Below are 26991 nucleotides of genomic sequence, written 5' to 3'. Positions count from 1 at the left end.
CACATTCCTGACGTGTGTTGAAGTCAGCACCTCCTGTATCAGTTCCACCACACGTCCTCCTTGCCATTCAGCTTAATTCCATCTGGAATTTTTCCAGTACTTGGAGGATGCTTCTCAAGAACCTACTCTTAAGCCCCTCATTCACTTATAAGCTGTGCTGGAGTAGGGGCAGGACAAGTGGTACTGGTGAATTTAAAGTATCCTTTATATCACATTTGCACCTTCTTGGGCCATTTCCAAGACCCTTTCTTTCATAGATGAAACCAAATCAGCATAATTTTGCCTTAGGAACTTTTAAAAAAGGTGGTTTTTTTCCAGCTGGAAATAATAATAATAATAGTAAGTTGATGATAAAGCTTCCTGCAGCAAAATCTTATTCAGCCACATGCAATCTTAAAAGTGTTGCTCTGAGAACTACAGACAGACTTCTTGGGAAATGCCAGAGGAGGTGTTTGGCTTTCAACTGTAATGCAGCAGACAGCTAATTAAATGCTTTGCTAATAATAGTATCCTGTCTATGAGGAGATAAGCTCAATTACTTACTGAATTTAAGTGGAGTTTTGCAGACATGTTGGCATATTCCTGGTAGCTAAACCAACTTTTTTTTTAGCAATACAATTCACTCTCCTTTCTATTTCTCTAGTTTAGATGTATCATTAATGAATATAAAATGTCACTGATGGAAAGAAATAAATCTGACATTGCTTAGCTAAAGCTCCATTACTACATAAAAAAATAACCATCAACTCAATACAATAATAATAGACACTCATGAGAATAAAATCTCAAGATAAGTCAATGGAAATCATCCTACTGACTTAAGGTGAAACTAGACAAAATCTAGGACTGTTGTCATCAACAATCATTACATGCAGTGTGCATCTAATCCATGGATCACACAATGCTGTGAAATGCAGTACTTTCAGCACATAATCATCAACACTTTGACAGAGAGAAGGGAAAATGGAATGCTCTTTGCTTCCCAGATTCTTTGGGAAATAACTCAGTGTCACAACTCTTCTTAGATTAAGATACCAAACTTTCTACTCTTCACACTCCATACTCTCAAAAAGCACAACAGTGATTTGGAGGTAGAGTACACAGCCTAAATTAAAAGAAAAAATATTGTTCATGGAGCAAAAATGCCATTTGTTTCATCTCCTTACGACATGCCTACCCAACTCAGCAGGGCCATGCAAGAAAACTATTGACACAGTTAATTGCAAATGGCACATGAGGAAGGGGCTGGGGGTGTCATCTTGTTTGGCTCAGAGAAAGGAAGGCTGAGGACTGATGTCACTGTGGCACCAACATACAACTGGTTCATGATGGGAAAGGCACAGCCCCGGAACAAGGGTCTGGTCACGTGGAAAGTTTCCATCCTTGGTGATTCTCAAAACTCACTGGATCAAGGCACTCAGCAACTTGACCAAATTTTGAATTTAGCCTTGCTTTAAATAGGTGCCTGGGCTAGATGTTCTCCAGAGATCCCTAAAAAACTCTGCCTGAAGACACTGGGGAAATTAAGGAAGCAAGTATCACTAGTGTCCACAGCATGTAGAGAGCAAATAAAGGAACTTATCTGACTATGGTTTTTATTGTAAAATGACTTCTCTATTAATAGTCTGGGGTCCATTAAGCAGCTTCTAGATCTTAATTAAGGTAGTTATTTAAACGATAATTCATATTTAATACCTAAGTATACTTAATAATCACCTAAATGCTTGCCTGAATTTGAGCTCTGCTGTAACAGATTTCCTTGTATGAAACAAGGAACCAAAAAGCAGAAGAAGGATGCTGACTTAGTATTAAAGTTCCCCAAAGCACCAGCCTCTAAAAGACACAATGCTATTCTACACACTACAGCAAAATAGTCCAAGCCAAAAGATTTATGTTCATTTAATAATAAATAATTTCATGAGACCGTGAGAACTCAGGAACTCAGGCCTTGAACACTGCAGACTTCAAAATTTCCAAGTGAGGTTAAGTGAGCTATAAGATGACAACTCCTCCAGCGCTACCCTACTCATTCTGTGTCAAGAAAAAGTTGTTGTAAGTTGTGATTTCTCTTGTAATTAAAAGGGGGCTAGGTACAGATAAGGGCCTGTGTTTCCAAAAACACGTGTTCGGAAAGGAAAAGAAAAATGCAGAGCTAAAATGGATGGTGGTAAGAAAAGGAAAAGAGATTGAAAAATCAAAACAGCCAGTGGCTTAATGGAACTTGACGTTGAGCTGCATAAATAAACACAGCTACAGCTTCTTGCAGAATTTAGGAAAATGCCCCAAGCACATGAAATGTGGTGGTTACCATAGCAATTTATATACAGCCATACATCAGACAAATCCTGCAACACTTTTCCAGTTTAACTCCCAGTTGAAAACAAAGGATCAGGTACAAAGAACAAACCTCTTGTCCACTCTGGTTGAGATGTTATCCATGTCATTCCACAGGGGTCAGCTCACACCCTGTGAGGAGTGGCCACCCTCCACAGTGAAGGCTTTATATTCTGGGACCAGCTGGTTGCTCTACTCCTCTGTTTAGCCTGTTAAAAATGTGTGTGTGTGTGTGTGTGTGTGTGTATGGGGAGTAGCACAGAGCAAACCTCCTTCCTCTAAGGGATGTGACTGAATACAACACAGAGCTGCTCCTTCTATCCCTGCCACCTCCTTGCATGGCATCCTGTTCCATGGCAAGGCACAGCAGCTCCTGTGAACCTGTGTACTGCCCTGCTATCTCCAGGGGCCAGCAGTGCTCACTGCATTAGCCACCTGACATGGGAAGATCGCCTGCATGGGCTTTGTGCCTGCCTGGATGCCCAGAGTGCCCAGCCTTGGCCAAGCCCTGCCTTGTCTGGGAGCCAGGTGTGACCAGCTATGAGCATCCCTGCCCAAACAGGTGTGTATCCGATCTGACTGGGGTGGGGCTCGTTTTTTTCATAGCATCTCATGGGGTGCCATGCTTTGAGTTTGTGTCTAAAACAGTGATGCTTAAGACACTAAAGTGTGTCCTTTCCAATTCCCCAAATTAGAAAAGGATAGGGAAAACTAGGAATATTAGGAAAAGGGCAGAAACTGGGGAGGAGCTGCCAGGCTGAAATGGCAGAGGGACCTTCTTGCCCTGCACCACTCCCCTTGCATGTCCTCCCAGCTGACTATGGATAACATTGCTATGTGTTTGGAGGTGAACTGAGGATGAGGTAAGCACGTGCCTACTCAGGGAAGGGACATAGGCTGTAGGGCCAAGAATGGTGACAGCCAAGGGAGCAGGCATCCACCACCTCCACTAGCAGGTGATGATGCTCCACTGATTTGTGTTGTCTGGGAGCCTGCCTGGATGTGTTTCTGGCATTACTGGAGTGTAGCTCAGCTCTGAACACCCCAAGCAGCCCTGCAATAGCTCAGACAAGGTGCGTGAGAAAGACTCTGACTCAGGGACAACAAAAGAAGAAAGAGTCAATATATCTGGACACTCTCTGAAAGGATGAAAAGGCAAATAAAAAGATGTTGTTCTCTGGTCTATGGCCAGAGGGAAAGTAAGGAGCAGAATGATGAATGAGTCATGGCTCTCAGCTGCCAGAGCCATTAATAGAGGGAGACAACAAGATGGGTGAGGGGTTGCGCTGGAGAGTGCCTGGGTGCTGCAGATGGGAACTGTGGCTGCACTTAGCTCTCTCTCAATGGCTTCCTTCCTGGAGGTCTTCCTCCATGGTGGCTAAACACGCTGCACAGAGCTGTCATACTGAAGCCTGATATCCTGCAGAATAAATAAACAAGGGTGCGTTTGACTGGAGATGGGAATGACAACAAATATTGAATGACAAGGAAAGGCAGATTCAGAAGTTCTCTTGATGATAAAGGTCTCTCCCTGTCAGAGATCACGCTCTCCTCAGCAATACCCACAGCTGCTGAGGCTACAATTTCACATGCAATAAAACACTTTCATAAACTATTTCTTACCTGTGATAGTGCAACTGTGGCCGGAACGGCACAACTCATGGCAGGAGTGTGCTGTACACACCTGCTGAAAACAAAACTTGTTTCCTTCCTGCCCTGGGAGTTTAGGAAATTTGGGACAGAACCTGGTAGCTCAGTGAGTCCTCTCCAGCCTCCTGATGCCAACATTTTATTGTTCTGCACTGCAGTACTGCAATGCCACTTGGGATCCTACCTGGACACATAGGTGAGCACATGCTCAAACATAAACCTCTGAGCCATCACTTTTGACAGCTGGACTGGTCATGGCCAAGCACCATCAGCTGCAGGCTGAACCCGTGCTGCAGGGAATAGACAGAACTGATGCATTGTAACAGCAGACCTGGAGGAATCATTATATTGTGCTCCCACTGTAACAGCTGAAAAGAATTAATTTTCAGAATATGGATACGTGAAAGACTTTATGCTGCTTCTGTGCCAATGCACAAGGTGTTCTGTCAGACCTTTTCCACCTGCCACCTCTTAGTTTCCTAAAAAAGGATGAAATGAAAATTGGATGTTTTTTTCATCAGGCTCTTCACAGTTCACAAGAAATCTTCCAGTATCACTTAACAAATGAAATTATACTTCCTTCCCCCCCAAACCCTCCTCCAAGTGTGAATTTGAATTCAAATAAATATTGGCAGAATAATAAATCTTTTTAAATGATTTAATTTTTTTTCTGAATCATCTAGTGTTTCATGCAGTGCTTTTAAGATGATTGAACTGAAAGACTGGAGACCAAAGCCTATCCTTTCCTCATGTAAAAGGTTTGATTTGGACCAGCTGCATACATTTCTGGTTTCTGACTAGCTGATGCACTTTGCTTATGTTTTCCTTAACAAATAAAAAAATAAAAATCAATTGCAACAATGAGAAATCAGGACAGTCCACAGGGCAGGTGGTCTCTGAGACCAACAGAGACAAGATTTTTGGATGTACACTCTGGACCAGCCAGGGGCAGACAGAGAGCCAGTACTCCCAGGCTCTAAAAAGGGCAAACAGGTTTTGAAGGACGTGGAACACTTTCCACTCCCTGAGGCAGCACAAAGTGGCTCAGGCCTTCTCAGATGGCTGCACAGCATCACTTGCCCACTCCTGGATGGACTTGTGTCCAACTGGAATGAGAGCAAGGAAACAAAGCACAAAAACGTGGCAGGGGAAGTGTCCCATCCTCCTGCTAGCTCATCACTCCATCCCATAAAACCTGACACACTTAACCAATACTCTACACATACATTCTTGCTTTACCTGGTACCATGGACTAAAGATCCTCAGTTCTCAAGAAAACACCAGGAGACAAAATGCTGTTGGACCCCACAGCAGGTCAGCTGCCTGCTTGCTACAAAAATATAAGAATATTCTAATAGACCAATTATTAAATCCAACTTGTCCCATTAAACTCACAATATGCACTTGTTCTAAGATGGCACAAGAAACCACCATGAATCCTCTTTGCTGAAATATGCTATCCTTGTGTCTGGATCTTCTCAGGAGAAAAAAAAAAAAAGAGAGGTAAGCACAGCACACTTTCCAACTGGAAAATAAAACAAAATATAGATGCAATTGCATATCTGCCTTCTTTTATGCTGAAATTAATTTTCTAATGGTGCTGTGAATCTCTGCATGTGGCTCAACTGCAAGAGAAAGGTGTAGGTGATCAGACAGCTCTGCTGAGTTAGCAAGCAGAGAAAGCCTCTCATGCAAGAAGCTTTAACACAGGTCATTCAGAAGAAAAAGTTGCATGCTATGACCATCTCTCATCCTAGTCTCATTCTTCAATAGGAATAGATTGCATTTCATAAGCATCTCAACAGACTGGGCTTCCATCAAACATGTAAATCAGAGGTGACTGCACAAAGGCAGTGCATTTTGCAAAGGCCATGTAAGAGAAGCAGACCTGTAAGAGTTATAATAAACAGCAACTGAGGTTTACACATGAAAAAAAATTGTAATTTTATTTCTGGCTACAGTGCAACTACTCAGAATTAATATTAGCTAACTTCTTCTGGATGTAAAAATATTTTATCCCACTGTGGTTCCCTTCCGACCTTACCCGTTCTGTAGTTCTGTCATTCTGTGTTTCCCTCTTTCAATCCATCCAGTGAAAGTACTGATATCTGCTTTAGCAACCATGTAGCTATGGTTTAATTAATAGCTATCATTACCACATTTTAAAAAATAATAGTTTAAAGATATAAGAAGGGGAGGGCTACATGCAGTTGTTTTTATTTTGAAAAAGTGGCACTGACAAACCCAGACCAGCTGTCCAAGGCAGGACTCGTAGCAGTGAGGGCTTTGTAAGCTCCATTATTCACATGGTTGTTTTACTTCCAGTGAGTACTTTGGCTGATGGCAGCCCAAATCACTCCTTCTAGAATATGCAGCTGAGCCAGCTGGACTGGTATTTTATAAAAAGCTTCCTAAGGGGAATGTGAAGAGAGACATTGACTTAAGCAATCAGACAGAGTGTTCAAATGAGATGCTGGGGAAAAGCTGGCACCTGAACACAGACTCTGTGTATCCCAGTATGACCAGAGACATTGCATGGGATGAAGAACACTGGGAAAAAAGTGGGATCTCACTTCAAATCTGTCACAGAGCTTCACATCTCCTGAGGCTGGTTTGCATCTCTGCTCACACAGGAACAATGTACCCAAGCTCCCCTAGACCACAAATCCTGGGATCAGGCAGATCAGAGCGTGAGGCAGGAGATGGCTTTATCCACAGCCCATGTCACCCATGTGTCTGGCACCACAGTGTGAATCACACCTGTCTGCCATCACAGATTTGCTAAGCAGAGCTTGAAACACCAATGTGACACATAAAACTTCTCAGTTTCAATGTTAAATGCCACTTTGCAAGGGGTAGTAAGTACCTTTTCAATGTTAGAAAAGTGCCCATCCCAGATGGGGAGTGGGCATAGGGGTATGGCAAAGAGCGTGGGGCTCCACAGCAGAAGCCACACTGAAACCAGAACATTTTTAAACCTCTTTTAAACCTCTCACTCAGGTCAGATGTCCTTTGCAGCAATATTTACTTAGCTGGTGAGATGTGAAAGGTGTATTAACTCTTCACCTATTCTAGCAAAGCAGTTCTGAGGTCCAAGTGTGGAAATGTCTCTGAACAGCAGGATGGGTGCTGGTGTCACACCCTCACTGACACCAGCTGGGCAGGTGATTTACTTTTTACCATTTAGGCCAAAATAATACATGTTCACATCATAAAGAGAGTGGAAATTGTAATGTGTAGTATTAAAAAACTGTAATAGAACCCTTTTAAACCTAGGGACACCAGAGGCACCAATTATTCACACCTTCTGTAGTAACATGACATATTAAAACACATTATTAGAGACAAGTACTACTTTGTATTTAATAACTGGTTTGCTTTTTTTCGCCGTATTCTAATACATAAATACAAAGGCACCACTGAACAACTTTTGTCAAAGTTTGTTTGCTTTTGGAGATTGTACCTTAAAAGTGATTTTAAAAATAAATAATCTCTTGTGATCTCAGCATGAACAATTCTGCAGAATTTTTCAATATATATATATAATTCCAGATATATGCTGGGCTACACTGGAAAAGAATAATTATGATAAGGTTTCTTCTGTATATGTTTGGGCTTCCCAGCTAATGTTACTTTTCCTCAATATCTGGTGAAGGCTCCCTTGCTGCATCCCTTTCACAAATACTTGTGGCAGCAGCACGCCTCCTCCCAGGATCAAATATATATAGCAAGGGTAGGACACTAGGCAGAAGCAAGTCAGTGGAAGAACTGAGCCATGGAATACCTTTAAGACAGTTGTTCTATTTTTAATCGATCATCTTAGCTGAAATGAAAAATTGTGAAAGCACCCATGAATAACACCTCAAGGAAATTTGGGGGAACAGACTCACGATATCATGAGAAAGTGATACACTGACACTTTAAACAGAGATGTTGTGAAGTAGCAGGGTCACAGCAGTCTCTTACTATCATCAGTTAGAAGCAAAACAGCCCTGACCGTGTTCATAAATCCTGCAGTAACTCACATTTAGGGATATGGGAGCGTTTTATCTCCTTTTCTAACTAGCACATTTTACTGGTGAGACCTAACCTCCCACTGAACTACCATGAAGCCCATTTCTTACCATCAGCACATCCCATTACCCTCTGGCTGAACATTATTTTCACATTTTAATAATTCTTCTTGATGTGATGTCCAACAACTGAAAATCCACTCCTTCACACAAATTTTCTTTATCATAGTATTGCATGAAATAGCTTTTCCCTCAAAATGCTTCCTCAGAAAATCCTCCTGCAGATGAGGAGGCTGAACTGGGCACAGAGCAGGAGAGGGTCTCAATCCTATAAAGCAGCATCTGTACCTGGCATTAGCACCCAGTGCTCTCAGTTAATACTGGAATAGTTTAGGAAGTTTAGGAAGTCAGCAAGGTCAGGCTGAATGGTGCTTTGAGCAAACTGAGCTAGGGAAAGGTCACAGAATGACAGAACCATTTAGCTTGGAAAAGACCCTGTTGTAGCTTCAGCTGGGATAATTTTCTTCCTAGTAGCTGGTGCTGTGCTGTATTTTGGATTCAGTATGAAAATAATGTAGATAACACAGATGTTTTGGCTGTTGCTGAGCAGTGCTTACCCTAAGTCAAGGACTTTCCAGTTTCCCCTGCTCTGCCAGTGAGGAGATGCACAAGAAGTCAGGAGGGAGCATGGCCAGGACAGCTGATCCAAACTGGCCAAAGGGATATTCCCACAGCATAGAGTGTTGTGATCAGTACATAAACTGGGGGAGTTGGACTGGGAGGGGCTGATTGCTGCTGGGGGATGATTTTCCGAAGTCCCTGCATACCCGCGCTGTGATTCTGTGAATAAAATTAGTGTATGTTTGTATATTGTGTTTGTGCCCTGCAGATTTGCTAGGAAGAAATACACCAACACAATATACACAGTTTTTTGCACTCCTGGCGTGGGTGATCACTTTGCAGAAGGCTGGTGTGCTGGTTCCAGCTGCAATAGAGTTAATTTTCATCATAGCAGTTAGTATGGGGCTACATTTCAGATTTGTGCTGGCAATTATTTTGATAATACAGGAATGTTTTAATTGTTGCTGAGCAGTGTTTACACAAAGCCCCTTACCCCACCAGTGAGCAGGCTGGGGGTGCACAAGAAGCTGGGAGGGGACACAAGTGGCACAGCTGACCCCAGCTGACCCAAGGGCTGCTCCACACCATGTGCTGTCATGCTCACCAACAAAACTAGGGTGAAGGCTGGCCAGGGGCTGCTGCTGGAGGACTGGCTGGGCATCACCTCAATGGTGAGCAATTGTTTTCATCTGTTATCACTCGTTCTTGTGTTTTATTTCTCTCTGTGTGTCATCTTTCCCTTCATTACCTTTTTTTTTTTTTTTTTTTTTTTTTTTTTTTTTTTTTTGAGAGACAGCTCTGAGGGTGTCTGCAGTGATGGGATATGGCACAGGGAGATGGATCCACATTGTCTGCTGCCTGAGACAGGAGATGAAGCACCATTCCCTGACAGGACCAGTGAGGATAGGCAGGGGAGGACATTAAAGGACAGGCAGCTCTGCTTTTCTTACCAACTGTAAACTTTATTCCCTACAGAGACAGAATGACCTCTAATTTCTTTGAAATAAAAATCTGTGCAAATATGGTGAGTAATTTGCATATACAATGTGATATCTATTTTTATATTCATTCCAAATATGAAAGGATATTAATGTATTGGAGTGAGCACTTCCATCTGATGATATAAAATTTCACTGCAATTCAGCATAGAAATCCATCAGAAAATCTCCTAATTCTCAAAGCTGCTATCTGTGTTTAATTCACAGAGGGCATGGCAAAAAATCTTAATCTGGCATGCAAATGAACATAAATCCTTGCATAATATTCTCTCTACACAATGATTATGGTAAATGTGCCCTCATCTTTAGTATCCCAAAATAAAGATCTATTCTGACAAGACAAAGCCCTGCTGATAACTTCTGAAAGTCAGTTAATGAAAGACTTCAATGAAAGTCAGGGTCATGACAAAGGGCTTCTTTCCCTCTGCAAGGCATTTCAAGCCCACAAGGTGCAGCTGTTAGCCCTCTTCTGGAGACACTTTCATGCCAAGGATTCCTGGCTATTAGATTGGCCATAGTCCTCTGATTTTGGGGATTTAATTTTTATCCCATGTCCTATGTTCCCTGCACATAGAGCCCTATAAAAACGCACCACCTGATTGGTTCCCAAAGCATCTCCTTTCAAAATCTCCTGTATCTCCTGTGAAAATACTGTGAAAATATACCATCCCAAAACAGCTGGTTTTGGGGGAGGGGGAGGAGTTGGTTATTAATGGTTTGGTTTTGTTTTGGTTGGTTGGTTTGTTTGGGATTTTTTTGTTTTTTGGTTTTTTTTTTTTTGGGGGGGGGGGGGCAGTGCTCTTTGTGGGTTTTTTTTGTGCTGTGTATGAAAAACCCAGCACAGACATGCTTCACTCTATCAGCAGGTAAAATTTGGGGTTTGCTTCTTTTTTGAATATAAGTCCTTATTAACATGACCAGAACACTTACATAAAAGCTCTGGAAGACCATCCACTACTGACAGGAAGGAAAAAAGATTCATTTAAATTTTCTCCAGCCAACCCCCCGTGTTGATAAACCCACTGCAGAGGACAAACCCTGAATAACTTGGGCCATGGAGGAAGGAACCCTTACTAGTGTCCATCCTTAAATCCTCTCATAGTAACAGGAACTCACATGAAGGGAAAACATACATCATCTGAAAAAATGAACAAAACTAAGATTTAACTGTAACTTCTGTAGGCACTGAGCTCAGTGAAAAGACTGAAATGTGGTCATGAAAGCCCAGTGTACAACACTTCAAAGTCTTCAAGCAATATTAAACTGAAAGAAATAAAACCACCTAATTTTAAGGCACATATGTATGGAAGTCATCACCACTTTCTTGGTGTTGCAAAGCAATCAGAATGAAACCCAAAAATCAGCTGATTATCACAACAGATACTTTCAGAATCACGTGATATTATAAAAACTTCAAATATCCTACTGTATCTATTTCTCATGTAATATGGGAAAATACAAGTTTAATTTATGTAGTGTGAAAGCCGACAATATGTTCTGTAGTTTTGTTTAAATAGCTAATGTTCTCACATTAGCTGTAAATGAATTTTGACACTAAAAATAAATGTAATAAAAATAATGTGAAATCCAATAATTCAAGATGCTCTGACCAGGACTCATTGCTGCCTTACTATTCCTAGTGCAGCCATGAAAAAATGAACTTTTGGTAGCATTTTGGGGTTTAATTTAAAAATTAAGTTTAAAGACAACATTTGAATTTGCACAGAAATGTATGGAGGTTTGAGTCTCATTAAAAGATATTCCTTTTATTTTAAAATATCACTTTTCCTCTCATCTTTAAAAATATAGCGTGTCTTTTTACAGTTTTGTAATATGCCATGAATTTGAGTTTCAAAATGGAAATACGAGAGAATCTTTAGCTTGAATTTCTCTTTATTTTGAATCAGAAAGCTAGGGTTTTCTCATTGCCTTCACAATAACCAAATATGGTAATTTACATGATATGCATTTGAAAACAAAAAGTAAAGCAAAATGTAATTTCAGAATGAAAGATACATACTGCATCTTCCCAGGAAGGTTGAAAGTTCAATTTTGACTTCAGTAAAATAAAAATAACAACAAAATGTAACACACTTCTGGGAAAAACAATTTGGTTTCCATTACAAGAACCTTGAAAACCCTTGGTGTGGACCTCTCAGTGAGTTCCCTAGGCTTCAGACACTTTAAGAGTGCTCCAGAAGAAAAGCCCAGTTTGTGCAAAAGCCGGATCTGTAATTTCACTTTGGAAGCTGCAGAGACACTACAGTGAAGTGAGCCATGGCAGTGAAATGTGTGAGAAAAGCTGCCTGCAAAGCAGAGCTGGTGCAGCTCCTGCACCTCAGCCCCCACTGAGGCACCCACCACGTTGACCTTTAGACCATGACCAAGGACACAGCTCTGAACACTGAGGCTTTTGCAGTGGTTTCTCACTGTACAGCTGCAAAAACAGTTTCCCTGTGAATTACAGCTTGCTGCCCAAAGCTCCTGACCCCAACTCAACAGCTCAGTTTGGAGGCTGGCTGGCTGCCTCTACAATGTTCTGCACCATTTGCAGCATCAGGGAAAATATTATTTAAAAATACAGTGGTGCTGAAAGGTCTGACTGCAATATAATGTGATGTAAGACAGGAAGTATATACAGCATGACCCTTGTTGGCAATTTCTGGACACACCAGTAAACTCTGATAAGCAAAAAGAGGTGATTTGGGGGTGCACTCGCAGGCTGATGAGATAATGTAAAGCCACCCAGGGCAATCTCGTCTGTAAAAAATCATTGCAATAACAGTAAAAAAACCCCCACAGTTATTCTGTGCTCATAGGAATGTTACAGCACAGATTAAAAAAAAAAAAGTAATCAAATGCCAGCTCATCTGAAGAGACAAAAATCTTATTTTCAAGCTTTAGCTCTGAAGTTTAAATATTATATTTAGAGTAATCAGGAAGATGAGAAATAAAACAATCAGCAGGAAGCATAAGGCACACTTCCCTTTGGATCCTCACCCTTGTTACACTTTTCAAATCCCTCTTCCTTCCACAAACTAGGGATAAATTACTAATTCATCTGAGTCAGGAGTTTTCCTGCTGACTCTGCCTGGACCAAGCAGAACCAAGCTTTCTCTTGGTGCCTTCTGCCTCCACTGCAGATCCAGAAACTTGTCTACACACATGGGCCATGCATCTCTGGAGCCTTTGGCTCCCTGCATCCCTCCACCTCTCCATCCCTGATCGAGGGTGCCCCTCCAGCTGCACTGTGCATGGTAACTCATGCCAGCTTTTGCATTAGGTGTGCCATCCTTGTTACTCATCACCAGCACTTAGTGCTTTGGCAGGCTCCAGAGGACACTGAAAGGCTCTTTCTTTTTGCCCAAGTTCAGTTAGCCCTGATGTCTTGCTGATTCAAAGTGTTTTCTTTTGCATTTAGCAAGGTTCCCATAAAATCTGCTGGCAAAGCATTTTGAGGAGTGAAACTGCAATGTATGTATTTGTAAATGATGCAGGGGAACCTGGGGACCCAGATTCAAATGTGCAGAATCATTTCTATTGTGGATGCCAATGGTAAGCCAAAAAAAGAAACAGCAAATACTCCATAATCTAAAATGCCTTAGAAGAGTTATCCATTAAATTTCAGGACAATCCATATTCAAATGGATTTCTGACAACATCCAACCTTCTGAATGTCCTCCTGCTTCTGTCTGCAAAGCACCAGACCAGCACACAGGTACCTGCAGTCCTGCTCCTCAGTCTGCCATGCTGCAGGAAATGCATCATTTCTTTACAAGAATGAGCAATGCACACTTATCATGTTTAAGCATTCAAAAGAAGTGATAGCTTCAATGACTTTGACCCCAAGTTTATTTTTAAAGGTGTGAAAAAAGCCAACATACTCTTCAGTTCACATCTCCTAGTGTGCTATATGGCACAGCTGATGTTCACACAGCTTCTGAACCACCAGAGGGAGTCCCTGGAAACCAGCACTGGAGGAAGCAGAATTAAAATTCATGTTTTCTACAGAGATCTCCAGAATACTAATCAAGACCAACAGATAAAGCGATCCATGCAAATCTGATTGACAGTGATTGCTTGGCAGGGTTTGGCTTTTTTGTCAGTAGAGGTGGAGCAGAATTTCAAAGGCACCATCAGGACCTGAATTACGCTGTGACCTCCTCAGCTGTGCAGCTGGGCACGTACAAGGGCAAAGGCTGGATGCTTGGAGAACTAAAATCACCCATTAGGAGATTACTTCCTTCCTGAACTGCAGCTCGGCCCCATGCTGCTCCATTCTATCACACAGTTTGTTCCCTGCAGTGTGGCAGGGACTGTGCAGCTTGTTGGGCCACCAGCCAGCAGCACAGGGCTACAGCCACTCACCTCCAGGTGAGCCCTCCTCACTCCGTGGAGAGGAAGGGAAAATGCACAATTATTGTAAACTCGATGCCTAGCATTTAAATGGCTGAAGTTTGGTTAAATGAATCCCATTTCCAGCTGTATTGCTTTGTTAGAATTAACTGGAGAAATCACGAGTCGTTGACACAAAGGTCTGAGATCCTGCTTGCAGAAGGCAGCACAACCTAGAGCTTTCGAGTCCCTGACTGGGTGAAAAATAAGATGCTGGATGACCACAGAGAGTCACTTAAGAAGGCCATTAATAGACTTTGTGTGAGCTCCCCGGGGATTACCAGCAGAAGGAGAAGCTGCTCTACATGCTTTGCTGGCAGCAGCATATGGCGATTCACCCAGTGGCTGGAATTAAGCTGACTTTCCCCTCAGCTGCCAGAGAGGGTTCCAGAGCTCTGCCCTACCTCCCCTGGCTGTCCCTGCACAGTCCCCTGGTCCTAAACACTGTGCTTTGACCAGAAATGCCTTATAAGTGAGTGCTGCTTGCACACTGAACCATGACACATAATGACAGCCCAGTTAAAAAAAAAATATTCAAAATACTACCAATTTTATCAGTGAAAAATCCTCTTAGCCTAGCAACTTATTCCTTACTTCAATTTATATATGTGTGAATATCCTCCTAAATTCACTTCTGGTACAAAAAGAAAAAAATTTGCATTCAAAAAGCCCATCTGTTTGCAGAGCTCAGGCAGTCAGAGAAGGGATAATCTGATGTGCACTGCTCATGTGAAACACATGTATGGAGATGCACAACACACACGTATTCCTGGGAGTTCTCATTAACTGTCCCAAGGAAATACACGGAGCATCACTGAAAATACACCTTATGCACATTAGTTTCCAGGTCCTTAATTTATTATTGTCAAATTAGAGGTTTAATTATCATTGTAGTTACTAATTAATTACACCGTAATGAGAAATCATTAATTCATTAATTATAAAGTTTGGAAGACTATCATAGTAAAATTGTCAGGGACCAATGAAGGGTTCTTAGCATCAATCCTTTACAGTCAGTGATGAAAAAAGAGAGGGAAAACGGGATGAATTTTCCCTTTAGGGACGCCTGGTACATAACTGACTGTACCAAGAGAATCTTTTCCTGTTTCTTGACCACACAGACATCCCAGCTCAGGTACAAAAGCCAGTGCTACAGATGCTTATAGCTCAATTCCCATTAACAGGAAGATCATGGTCACACAATTACTAATTGCTAGGAGTGGGATCACAGCTAGGGGAGTAGATGAGTTACTATGCAGAGACAAACTATTATAGAGTCTGGCTCTTAGCTGAGAATACAGAAAGTCTATTAAATAAAAGGAAGAAACCAAGGCCAGGCTGGATGGGGCTTTGAGCAACTTGATCTAGTGGAAACTGTCCCTGCCCATGGCAGGAGACTGGAACTAGGTGATCTTTAAGGTCCCTTCCAACCCAAACCATTCTATAAATTGTCATAAATGGTCTCCAAATGAACACTGGCCAAAATCTGGCCTATACTGCTTGCACATAAATTACTGGACTTGTTAAATTTTGATTTTTTTTTTTTCCTAAGCTAATATATTTTTCTGCCACTGTCTATACTCTAGTGAAAAAGCCACATTGAGTGTTCTGCCACTGAGCTCTGGAAACTTCTCCAGTTTGCACCACACTCAGAAAATCAGGGGTCCAAAGGCAGTGGTGCAAGGAAATCTTGCACAAGTCAATGTGTGCAAGTCTCTCTTAAATCTCTCAACAATTTTTCTCCCACACAGAGTTTCCTTCCTGAAGTGGTTTTGACTTAGTGCAGAAGAGTTCAGCACAGCAAAAAGCATCAGTAAGAGACTCAAGAGCCTTTAGGTTTATAATGCTCTTCAAAGAACAGAGGCAGCTTTTGTTGTTCCAGACGTCGGACAGTGCTGCTGCTGCTGCTCTGAGCAGGGATACAATGGAGTCCTGCAGGAAAGTGGCTGAGAAACACCATGTCATGGGTTTTTATTTGCATAACACTGCAAGAGTACTTTAGTGCCTTGGAAGAGTTCGTGCTGTGGATCCCTACCATCTAGAGGACTGAAAAACTGAACTGAAAAAAATTCCTACTTCTATAGAGCAGAAAAATTAAATAATGGCTTGATACTTCTTGACAGATGAATAACAGCAATGCTATTTACAGTTCTAGCACTGAAAGGAGTCTGTAATCACAGTTTATTTATTCAGAAATGAATCAATTCACCTCGTGTGCTCCAATCAGCTGGAGCCAAGCTAACACAGAAGATTTTTTTTTTAATCACTGATTCCCCTGGCTGGGCAAACTTCTTCCAGTTCTGGTTTTAAAGATGTTTCTCTTAATGTGAAGCGTACCCAGGTTCCTAGAAGTTGGTTAGAGCCTAATGCTAATAATGCAAGGGTTGTGGGTTTGATCCCTGTGTGGGCCATTCACTTCAGAGTTGGACTTGATGATCTTTGTGAGCCCTTTCCAACACAGAATATTCTTTGACTCTGTGAAATGTCATATACGCAAGTAGGAAGCCCAGGCTAACCTAAGTGTAGGTGTAGAAGAAAAGATTACAGGCAACCTCACCCATGATAAGTCCCAGTTGTACTAATTACCAAAGAAGAGGAATAGCCTTGCCCTTACTGGGTCACAGCTGTGACTAATAAAGATAAGTGTGATAAAAGGGGTAGGTTTGGTGGTTAGGGAGGATTTTAGAGGAAGAGCACTTTGAGGAGGCATAGGAGCCTTGAGGAAGAAGGAATGCTCCAGGGAGACACGAAGAAGAATGAAGCAAGGAAGAGAGTTGCTGTAGTGGAAGATGTGCTGTGAGGTCAGTCTGGGTCTGGTGGAGTCAGAGCCTGCAGTCATAGCTGAGCTAGGTGAAAGCTGTGCTCAGAGTCTGCAAGCCAACACTTATAGTCATGGTCCAGCAGGAAGTAGCCAGAATCTGCAGCTGGCCCCTACAGTAGGAGCCTGCTGTAGTGGAGTCAGGATGGCACAGCTGTAAAGAAGAACAAACCAGGACCCTTTTCATGCTGTTGAATGAGAGTCTGTGTCTTGGCTCATCTCTACCCCCAAAGAGATGTCTGCTGCAACACCTGAGCAGTTTGGCAGGCAGCAGAAGCCTCCAAACAGGTGCCTATCATTCCAGAAGAAGTTTGGCTATTTTGGAAAGATGGGTAGAGGAGGACTGTCTTCTCCCTCAGCATAAGAAGAGGAAGTTTTGGGAATTAAACACAATGAGTGGTCCTGAGTCTGAGCTGATATTTTACAGGTGGAGTCACAAGGGACTCCTGCCCTCACAGGGCTGGGCAGAAACCTGTTGAACACAGTGGGGCACTGGGGTGTGCCTTTCACTGAGTGCTTTGGAAAAAAAAAATTCCCACCTATTTTTCTGGATAGCAGTTCATCCCTATCCAACTGGTGAAAGAAATAATTTATTTCTATAGCAAGCAATATACTAAAATATTCTGTATGTCATGTGGACTTTTCTGGAACCGTTTCAGTGATAAAACAATTCAGCAGATGAAAGGAAAAAGCTCATCATCTTATTTGAATTTTCCCTCTAGCTTCATTGACTTACAAAGCACAGCAATTTAGATCAGAAACCCCCTTATCTGCAGAACACTTCTGAGTGACTAAAGTTGATACTGAAACTGGTGTAGGCATGAGTCTGGAAACACTGTGAAATTTATTTCTCTAAGCCTTTCTCTGGTGCTTTTGAAAGATGTTGGTCAGAAAGAGTTTATTCCCCTGGGAAAACTTTTGTTTTTGAAACAAGCAGGTTTTCTTGTATTTTTTAGGTGTCCCCAATTAACCATTGCCTGCAGGCTCTATTTTGGCTAGCCCTAGGTGTCTGACCACATAGATCATATCTACACTACTGAGTCCAAAAGGTTGTTGTTTACAAGTTCTCTGTGCTGAAGTTATAAATAGGAACAAGGTCTGGAATGACTTGGTTCAAAGACATGCAGCAGAATGCATGCTAATGGTTCTGTGATGCCTACGCTATCTGAAGTTGCACACATCTTTAAGTGTTATTAGCACTCTGAAAAGCAAGATGTGCACAGAATGAACCATTTTACGACTTTATAATCTGCACCAACAGATATTAGTTCACAGTGCAGCATGCAAAGCACCTTGCATGGAGCATAGATCTTTTACCCCAGCATGGTTTTGGAACCAGCTGTCTGCAAGTGGGCATTGTTCTGTGGTGGGTCCCTTCCATTATTAATGAGCTATTTTATGTATTATGCAGTGCTGTAATGAAGATGAAGTCCTTTGTCTTCCCACACTGCATCCTCTGTGGTGCTGGGAAGTCTTGGGGCAATATTATCATATAAAACAGGCACTGCTTTGTAGAAGATGAATTCAGATGACTGAATTTCCCAGAAGTTACACTTTATTGCCACTGGAAGATTGAGAGATGTAGGACTAGTTGGTAAAATGTTAATGAAAAAATGAACTGAATATAACATCATAAAAATATTAAAAAACCTGTGTTTTATAAAAAACACTTTTTTCTGAAATCTAGTACACCATGGTCTTCACACACATCCTTCACTGACAGAAACCTTGGAAATACTTAAGGCGTCTAACTAGGAGAGAGAATGTATGATACATTCTGCCATTTTATCTATGTGATGAATTAAAGCTTTATTCTTTTATTTCTCCAAAGTGTTTTTCAAGGAACTTCCTCCCGGCAATACAAACATGTTACTTCTGAAAAAGGGTAAGAGCAGAATGACTGAAGGAATAGAAGAAGATCTCAAATTCCCGAGAACTTAATAAAATCCATCTTATGGGAAAGAAGAAATACATGTCAAATAACGCACAGTGGTGGAAAAGGCAGCAGATCTTCTAACCAGAGAAAGAGGAATGAGGAGCAATCCTTTTGACTGTTGAAACATCCTCTCTGCAGAGGTAAGGCTGGGTCTGTGAAGCTGAAGGCACAGGGCTGAACTCTGCACCTTCCGTGACCTGTGTCTTTATTGTGTGGTCTGTAAGACACTTAGAACAAGAAAATGGCGCTTTTTTTTTTACAAGGAATAAATAAAGAAATCACTATTCATTTTCTTCAAACCTTTCTCCTTCCATTCAAATTTTCTTCTAACTTCTCTCTTCTTAGATAAGGCAGCTGTCCTCTAACAGGGATTAATTCTGCAGTGAGCCCTCTGCATAAGGCTTTTCAACATGTGGTGTTTACATTTAGAAATAGAATTTTCATACATTGTAAGTCAACAATAACTGAGTCCTCAGGGCACAGACATCAAAAGAAAAGTGAAGTTCACAATATGCTATATTCACTATTTCTCATAGGAAGCATTTACCAGCAGAACAGATCAGAGTCTTAACTCTTCTCCAAGAAGTACTACGTCTTTCAGCCTTGGAAGCCTAAGAGGCCAGCAGAGCTGGTCAGGCCAAGCCAAGCCACAAAACTGCCCCACTGTCCCCTTATGCAACATGGGAAGATGCTGGTGCTGCCAGCAACCATCTGGGATTCAGCATGTGAAGTGAGCAGACAAGGAAAGAAAAGGATGAAGAATTCCATTGCCTGTCTCCAGAAATTTGGGGAACAAGAAAGAGAAAATAGTCTTTCTCTCCCAGAAGTGAAACCACTCACTGGGCTAAGCACTGAGTGTACAGGCTCCATTAAGCCCTGCAGAAAGTTACCTTCATTACAGGCACCACTGGCTTTCCTACAAAATAATGGCAGGGAAGAACTTGCCCATTTTGGCTTACAAGTGTTCTCACATTGTCCTGCTCTAATAACCGTGCTGCCCTGCCACCAGTCACTATATTTGGTAAATCTAAAAGGATGTAAGCCCTGAAAAACATGAAACACCCAACAGCTTGTGGGCAGCACCCATGCAAAATTCTTCCAGAGTCTCCTGGGGCAGGAAGGGGTGATGCTCTGCTCCCAGTGCAAGCAGATGACTGGTGACACACTACCTTGCATTAGGTAACTTATGCCAGTGAAAAGTCTGACTTCTCAAAGTGGACAGCCGTGAAAGAAAAACAATTAAATGGGAAGTTGTTTGTCGTATTAATGGTTTTACTAAATGACACCATTAAAGCACTGTAAGCATGAGACTGGTAATAAGCAAGTCAGTGTTAGCATTTGCTCTCATTTTCCAGGCTGGCTCAGGACCAACATTTCTCCTTTTGTTTGCAAGGGAGAACAGATTAAAGAGATGTATAAGGAAATCAAAATAATTAGGCACATGAACAAGCTGCCAGGTGAACAATTGTGATTCGGTGAGACAACTGTCAACCTCTAAAGGAAGGATGGTACATACTTGTAAAGTAATTTCTGTTTTAGTCCCATTTTGTCTGATTTTGGATTGCTCCTAGCCTAACCATTAGCATCCTTACAAAGCACAAGAGTGAGCCAGGTCTGTGTTCGCCTCTTCTAAGGCTTGCTTTAGCCTGTCCTGGGTGTGCACTGGGAGAAGCTGAGAACACCACAGCACTGAGGACATGGACACCTGTAAGGTGCTCAGATGTCCCCGTGGATTCATCCACTGCAGAATCACAGCCAGCCAGAGAGTTTAGAGTATGACTTTTGTCCGAACTTTTGCCTGGGACGCCACACTCCTGGGAAGACACCTGCCCCAGCACTGATCTTGACATGTAACTTGGGCAAACACAGTCTGGCTGTAGGATCTGATTCAGCCCATTTAACCTTTGTCATTTAACAAAGCACTTGTTTAGTTTTCACTCATGCAGTCAGAACAGAGAGGTCAGTGCTGTGGTTCTTCCTGGGCACTGTAGCTTCTCTTGTGAAGAAGAGGGACAGTACAGTAATTCCCATCACTAGCTCACAACTGTGTGTTCACTTGAAGCGACCCAGTCATTTGAAAGTCAGCACTATGGAAAAATTATTTCCAACACCCCAAAACATAGACCACTACCATTTTTTTGAACTAATTCAGCTTAATGCACCATTCAAAACCCCGCACCGTTGCCTTGTGACAAGACCAGTTATTTTCCCAAATGTAACAGTACCCTGACTCCATGTCTGCTGAAGAGATGATGCAGTCTCACATCTACTGCTGTAGTCTACCATGATTAATTTTAGTTTATGGAAGTGGGTGGTAGAACGAAGGGAGAAGCAGCCACGGAAGCCAGAATCTATTCAACTATGGCAGGATCAGCAGTACTCAAATGTCTCAGTGGAGAATATAGGAAAAAACTAAACATTAGAAATAGCATGTGCCAAGTAGTGCACACAGCATATTCCAAGCTGCAGAGCAGCAGACAGGGTTTGCTGCCCTGAGAATGTGGCAGAGGGAGCCTCTGCTTCACCCTGTGGTTATTGGTTGAGCTTTTTATGAGTGTATGAGCAGTTCTGGGCATACAAATGCACCCCTTAAAGCTGCCATCCATCTGCATAAGCACATGGACAACCTTAATACATGGGTACATAGATATAATAAATACTTTTATTCCTAATGATTTTTCCATATGAAAAAAGCAGACCCTAATGCAGCATGCATGCAGCAGAATGGATGGAATATGCAGGCAGTGGCAGTGCCTGAAAAAATATATGGATATGTGTGTTTGTGTGAATTACTGCTCACATTAATTCATGCCCACAAAAGCTTAAGGGCTATAGAAGCCTGGAAGAGCAGATATGAAAAACCATTTTATACCTTATATCCATTATAATTTAGCTGTCAATTTGGAAGCTGAGATCACTGCAGTAACGGGAAAATTTATGATGATATAAAAAGCTTCATTTTGATCCATTATCAATGTGTAGCCAATATTAAAGAGAAATACATCTGCAAATAGATTTCATAATTTAAAAGAAAAATGAGTATTTTTGGCATTTGTTTCATAGAATCAGAGGGTTTTTTGAAAAATGCTGAAATTCCCTATAATCAAAATTGCAGTTTTTGACAAGTTCAGCTGCAAAGCACAGGACAACAGGCAATCTTTGAAACTTTTAACACTTTATGTATGTGACAAAAAGGGTTGCTGAGGACTGTATGTTTACCAAACCATTCTTTTTTGTCCAGAAAAGGAAGTTTTTATCTGTGACCCAATTCATGTCTTTGAATGTGACTACTACAAACTCTAAATACAAGCTCCGTGGCATGGACTGGATTTTAAATCTGTAAAGTATCTAAAGCACACTTTTGGTTTGCTAAGGAAATGAATTTAAAAACGCCCCAAAAAGGCAAAATGCAAATTATTGCTGGCTGTATATGCATAAACTTCTCAAAAATTTATAGGCTTTTCAACTGCCCAAAAATACTTTCTTCAAAATACCTGTTGTTCATTGCTAGGTGTAGCTAACATAACTTAAGGTGGTTTCTTGTATTTCAGCCTATAAACAATAAATTCTTATCCTGAGACTTTTGTTTCCACAGTGCACCTCCCTGAAGCAAACTCAAAATCCTGCAAAAAACTCACTCAATTTGATGGGAAGAGACAGATGGAAAAAAACCCAACCCAAATTTAAGGGCTTTTGCAAGAAAGGCAGACTCATCACAGCTACTAAACCAACCACTACACCCAGACCATAGCCAAAGTATCCAGATTTGTAGGCCTGAAAGTCTGGGTACATCTGAGCAGCCAAAGAGCTCGGTACTCTTCAGACTTTCATGAGTTTAGGACTGGTGAATCTCAGCCAGATTTCCTCATGAAGTCTCCTGCTGTTGCATAAGTACAGCTGAAAATGTTCAAGATTAGGAAAGCAGAATTAAGTCCTCAGTACTTTTAAATATAGATAAGAATTTGAAATATGTCTTGATTTTGGATGAGTTTTGCAATTGTTAGCTTAACAGAACAGAAATAGCAAAATAAAAAATCTGAACTCTTATATTACAAGTACACCTTTTAGTAAGACTTATTTGTGTATGGAAGGTTGTCAGGAGACAATCTTTCTCTAAAGAGCTGCTGTCCATTGCCAGTGAACACTGCAGTGAAACCTGTATGGCAGCAAGTGATGCAAACTTTGACTCACCGTGTTTGCAAAAGGAAAATAAGGCTGTGGTGTGTGTTTTTGCTGGAAAAAAAAAAATACACTACACAAGGACTGCTCTGTTCCCAGCCCAGGAGCTGCAGAGGGGTCATAGGCATCCAACTGAGGGCAGTGCTTCATCCAGATACCACAAACCAGAAACTGGTTTCCACTGAGAAACTAGGACTTTATTTTGGGCTCAGTTCAGGCTACTGCAATGACAAATTCACAGAACAGCAAACTTCACCACAAACCTCTTCTACAGTCAATATAGTATTCAATAGCCAAGCTGCCACACATGCCTCTTTTGGAAAGCTGACCCACAAGAGCCAACTGCTGAAGCTGGCCCAACACACTGGAAATACAAGCTTCGAGTCCTATCCTGTAAGATTTTGCTAATTTTAGTCTAGATTGTGTTTAATTAAAGTTTTGTTCTGCCATCTCATATATAAAACAACACGTATACAGATCCACATAAATCAGTGGGGGTACTTCCTGCTGAGGCATTCCCAAATAACTATTTGTTTCCTACAGTGAGTTAAGGCATAATAAAAAATCAGCAGAAAGGGAAATAGAATCTGAAACAGGCAATTCATACCACAGCAAACGCTGATCTAAAGGCTAAGGATTTTATTATAATGTGTTTTATAATGGCATAATATCCAACACAACTGCACTAGGTGATTGGTAACAAGCATTTTAAAATGTCACAGATTAACAGAGATTAATTTACCTCCATCTTGTGAGTTCATGATATTCAGAGCAAACAGCATTGCATTGGAGAACGTGGTAGCCTCTTCTTTGCTTGCAAAATTCAAGCCATAGACCTGCCGTGCGTCGCGCCACTGATGAAAGGTAGGTGTTGCTTGATTGTACTTCAGTCCTTTCACAATTGAGTAATTGATCACTACCTGTGATTTGGAGCAGAGGGGGAAGGATTAACAGTAGCTCTGTTTTCAGTGGGAAAAAACCCACCCAACCCTTGTGTGAATGTCACCTAAATGGGTAGAGGCAGTTCCTACAGCAGGTCCTACACAGCTGCACAGTAAGGCAGTGTTTGTTTCAGTGACAGAAGACCCACATCTAGGGGTAAGATTTACACCAATTCAGTTCAGCCTCAGGGACTTGCAAGCCAGTTTTGCAAAATCTACTACCTGCTCGTGTTTTCTACAGCCCCTCCACAGGATGCAGCTGTGCAGATGCTGCAAACAGCTGTTAGGAGCCAGGGCCAGCAGCTGTTTCCATCTTTTGGAGGATGATCATGCCCAATTGGTAAAAAAAGAGCCAGACAGAGCTCTTGGCACTAACTTTGCCCTACAGCACATAAATTTTTGACTCATTGCACCAGTTTTGCTTTCCTTCTCCCACCACCTAGGCTTTTTCTTTAGAATCAGGCAATGTAAAACCTAGAAAACCATTCTTCTCCCACCTTCTCCCTTGCTGTACATGTGGTGTTTTCCAGGCAAGGTGCGACTGCAGCAGAAGGCTGTTTCTTTTGAAATTTAATCTGCTAAATACAATGAATGCTCTGTTTATCCTTGGGCAGGGCACTGGGACACCCAGCTACACAGTACAGCTGGGATCCGGACAGAAAACTCCAATGCTAAAAGTGTAATCTGCTCTAGCAAAGGGTGGAGAGTCAGGAGTGTCCACTGCAACACTGCACCACTTTGTATACAGAATTTATGTTAGAGGTACACCCCACATACCACAAAACCTACCAATATTTTTTTTTGCAGTCCAACCAGCATCTTGGAAAGTTTTCTATTAACACTACGATTGCAATTCAAAAGCTTCAGTGTATTTAATTAGTCCAACAATATTTTTGGTAGATAACTGACAATTCTTAATTATACAGGCGGACTTTTAAAACTAATCTCAAAGAATAATGACTCCTAGCTGTGAGTTTTGAATTTTCAGTGGATTGCCAGTTTAAACTGGCAGAGAAGCATTAGATGAGCACCTAATAAGGAACAAATTGTTTCACACACGTTAGTATTTGTGAAAGATAACACTGTGTCATTGATATAGTTAACAGATGTCTTGTAACTTTACTATATTTATATACAAAAAATTATGGAAACCAGCAAAGAAACCACTAGGCCCCTAGATTATTACAGATATACTTTTATTTCTAGGATGCATTTACTTACAGAGCCAGCATAACAGAGTGATGTAGAAGATAGTCTTTGAATACTTGGCCTAGCTTTAGGCATTAATATGATGGTCCAGCTGTTGCACTCAAACCTGTATCATTACTAAGGCTCCATGAAAATGCACTGAGAAGCAATCAGACCTACACTGCTTTTTTTGTCACATTTCTTTGAGGAACTCTGGACCTGTGAGCCAAAGGAGGATGCAGCCCTATACTGGGTAGGCAGGCTCCCAAGAATTAGTCCCAACATGCTGTGTGGGAAGACACACACACACACACTGACCAGAATGAAGTGGAAACTGGTCACAGCAAAGGCACTGAACTTGTATTTCACAGCTTGGGTAAACTTTTCTCCTTGAAAAATTGTGGTATCATCATTCTTCTACTGAGCATTGGGAGAGCCTGTACCAATGTTGCTCACACTCAAAGAGTCTCTTGAGCATCAAGCAGACTCATGCCTGGGTTTCTAAACCAACAGTTTTAACACGGACCAATTTTTAAGTCTTCCAACTATTTTTGATTAGACTAACCAAGGGAAGGCATAGGCAGTATCTCTGAGGAAAAGTTTAGAAAGATTGTGAGCTTCTACCAGGCTTTCAAAGTGAGTCTTTCTCACCTGCTAAGAGAAACCTCTGCTTCAAAGGACACCACTATCAAAGCCCAAAGAGCACCAGAGGGTGCAGTGCAGCTGTATAATGAAAGGCAGGAATTGTAAAAACCTGTGCCAAAAATTGTTTAATGGAAGTCAGGTAAACTGTTCAAAACTTGCTTCCAAGGAACTCCAAGGATCTGCTTTGTTCTCAGGGTTAGATCCTTTTAATTAATAAAGACAGAATTTGAGTGTTGACCTTCAGTAATCATCAGGATGCCCAAATGTAATACCTTGTCTTCAAACTCAAATCAGAGAGTTTACTGAGAACTGAGTCACTGGGAAATGAAACTTAAAATAGCCAACGTTTCATTTTTATCTCCTTTGCTCGTGTTTATAGAAAATGGAAAAAAAAAGAAGGGGATCTCCTGCTGTTGTTAAGAATGAATGCACAAAGGTGTCTTATACAGATGGTGTGGAGACTCTGCAAGGCACATGATGATAATGAAGTGCTTCAGAGCAGTAATTAAAATGAAGAAGGTCTCCCTGTTTGAAGCATAGGGTTTTTTTACAGGTGCTTCTAAGAGATCTTTACTCTAAAGCTTCATATGTCACTAAGACAGCACATCTGCCAGGCTGAGCAGACCAAGAGTTCATATTTTAATCTTCAGCTGCAGCCTACAATAGGTGAATTGGAGAAGCTCTCACTGGAAATCCTGAAGAAATAAATCACGGATTTGTCCATAGCAAACAGTTCTTCCTATAACTCTTCCCCTAGAATTTGACTTACAAGGTGAAACAGGATGTTTTATATGCTTTTTTTTTTTCTTTTCAACCCTCTTTTATATCCAGAAACAATGTAGCCTTACTGATATATATTACTGATATAAATATCTGTGTTGTTTTGAAGCCTGTTAAATTCTGTATTTCAGTGATTTCGTACAGCAAGGAGTTTCACAGAGCAGTCACGCACAGCATTATGTTGACACATTTCAATGTTCCCATCACTATAATGTTAAAAAAAAAAAAGTATTTCTACCCAGTATTCTTCTTCACCCTTTCACCTCAGTTTCAGGTGTAGACTCCCTGGGACCGAGAGGGAATTTAGAAACTATACAAAAGCTCAAAACCAAGAAGCCCTTCCTTTTGACTGCAGAGCTGTGAGCTGTCAGCAGTGATGAGGGTGGTGGCTGATGGGACTCACGGGATGGGGCTGGAAGGGACAGAGTGGCTTCAGGGAACACCTGAGGTGTAGCACAGCCAGGAGCATGGGAAGAGTTCCCTCACAATCCTC

General features: G+C 41.5%; 1 protein-coding gene across 1 annotated transcript in view; it reads right to left on the bottom strand.

The window, feature by feature from the left end:
* The window catches only part of EVL (Enah/Vasp-like), a 75525-nt gene that overhangs the window by 36768 nt on the left and 11766 nt on the right, over window positions 1-26991 (bottom strand). Inside the window, exon 3 of the mRNA XM_062494660.1 lies at window positions 23687-23864. Coding sequence (XP_062350644.1) covers window positions 23687-23864 — 178 coding nt within the window. The remainder of the gene's footprint in view (window positions 1-23686; window positions 23865-26991) is intronic.

Source organism: Cinclus cinclus, chromosome 6, assembly GCF_963662255.1.
Source record: "Cinclus cinclus chromosome 6, bCinCin1.1, whole genome shotgun sequence".
Lineage (NCBI taxonomy): Eukaryota > Metazoa > Chordata > Aves > Passeriformes > Cinclidae > Cinclus > Cinclus cinclus.
This window is presented reverse-complemented; position numbering and strand designations above follow the sequence as displayed.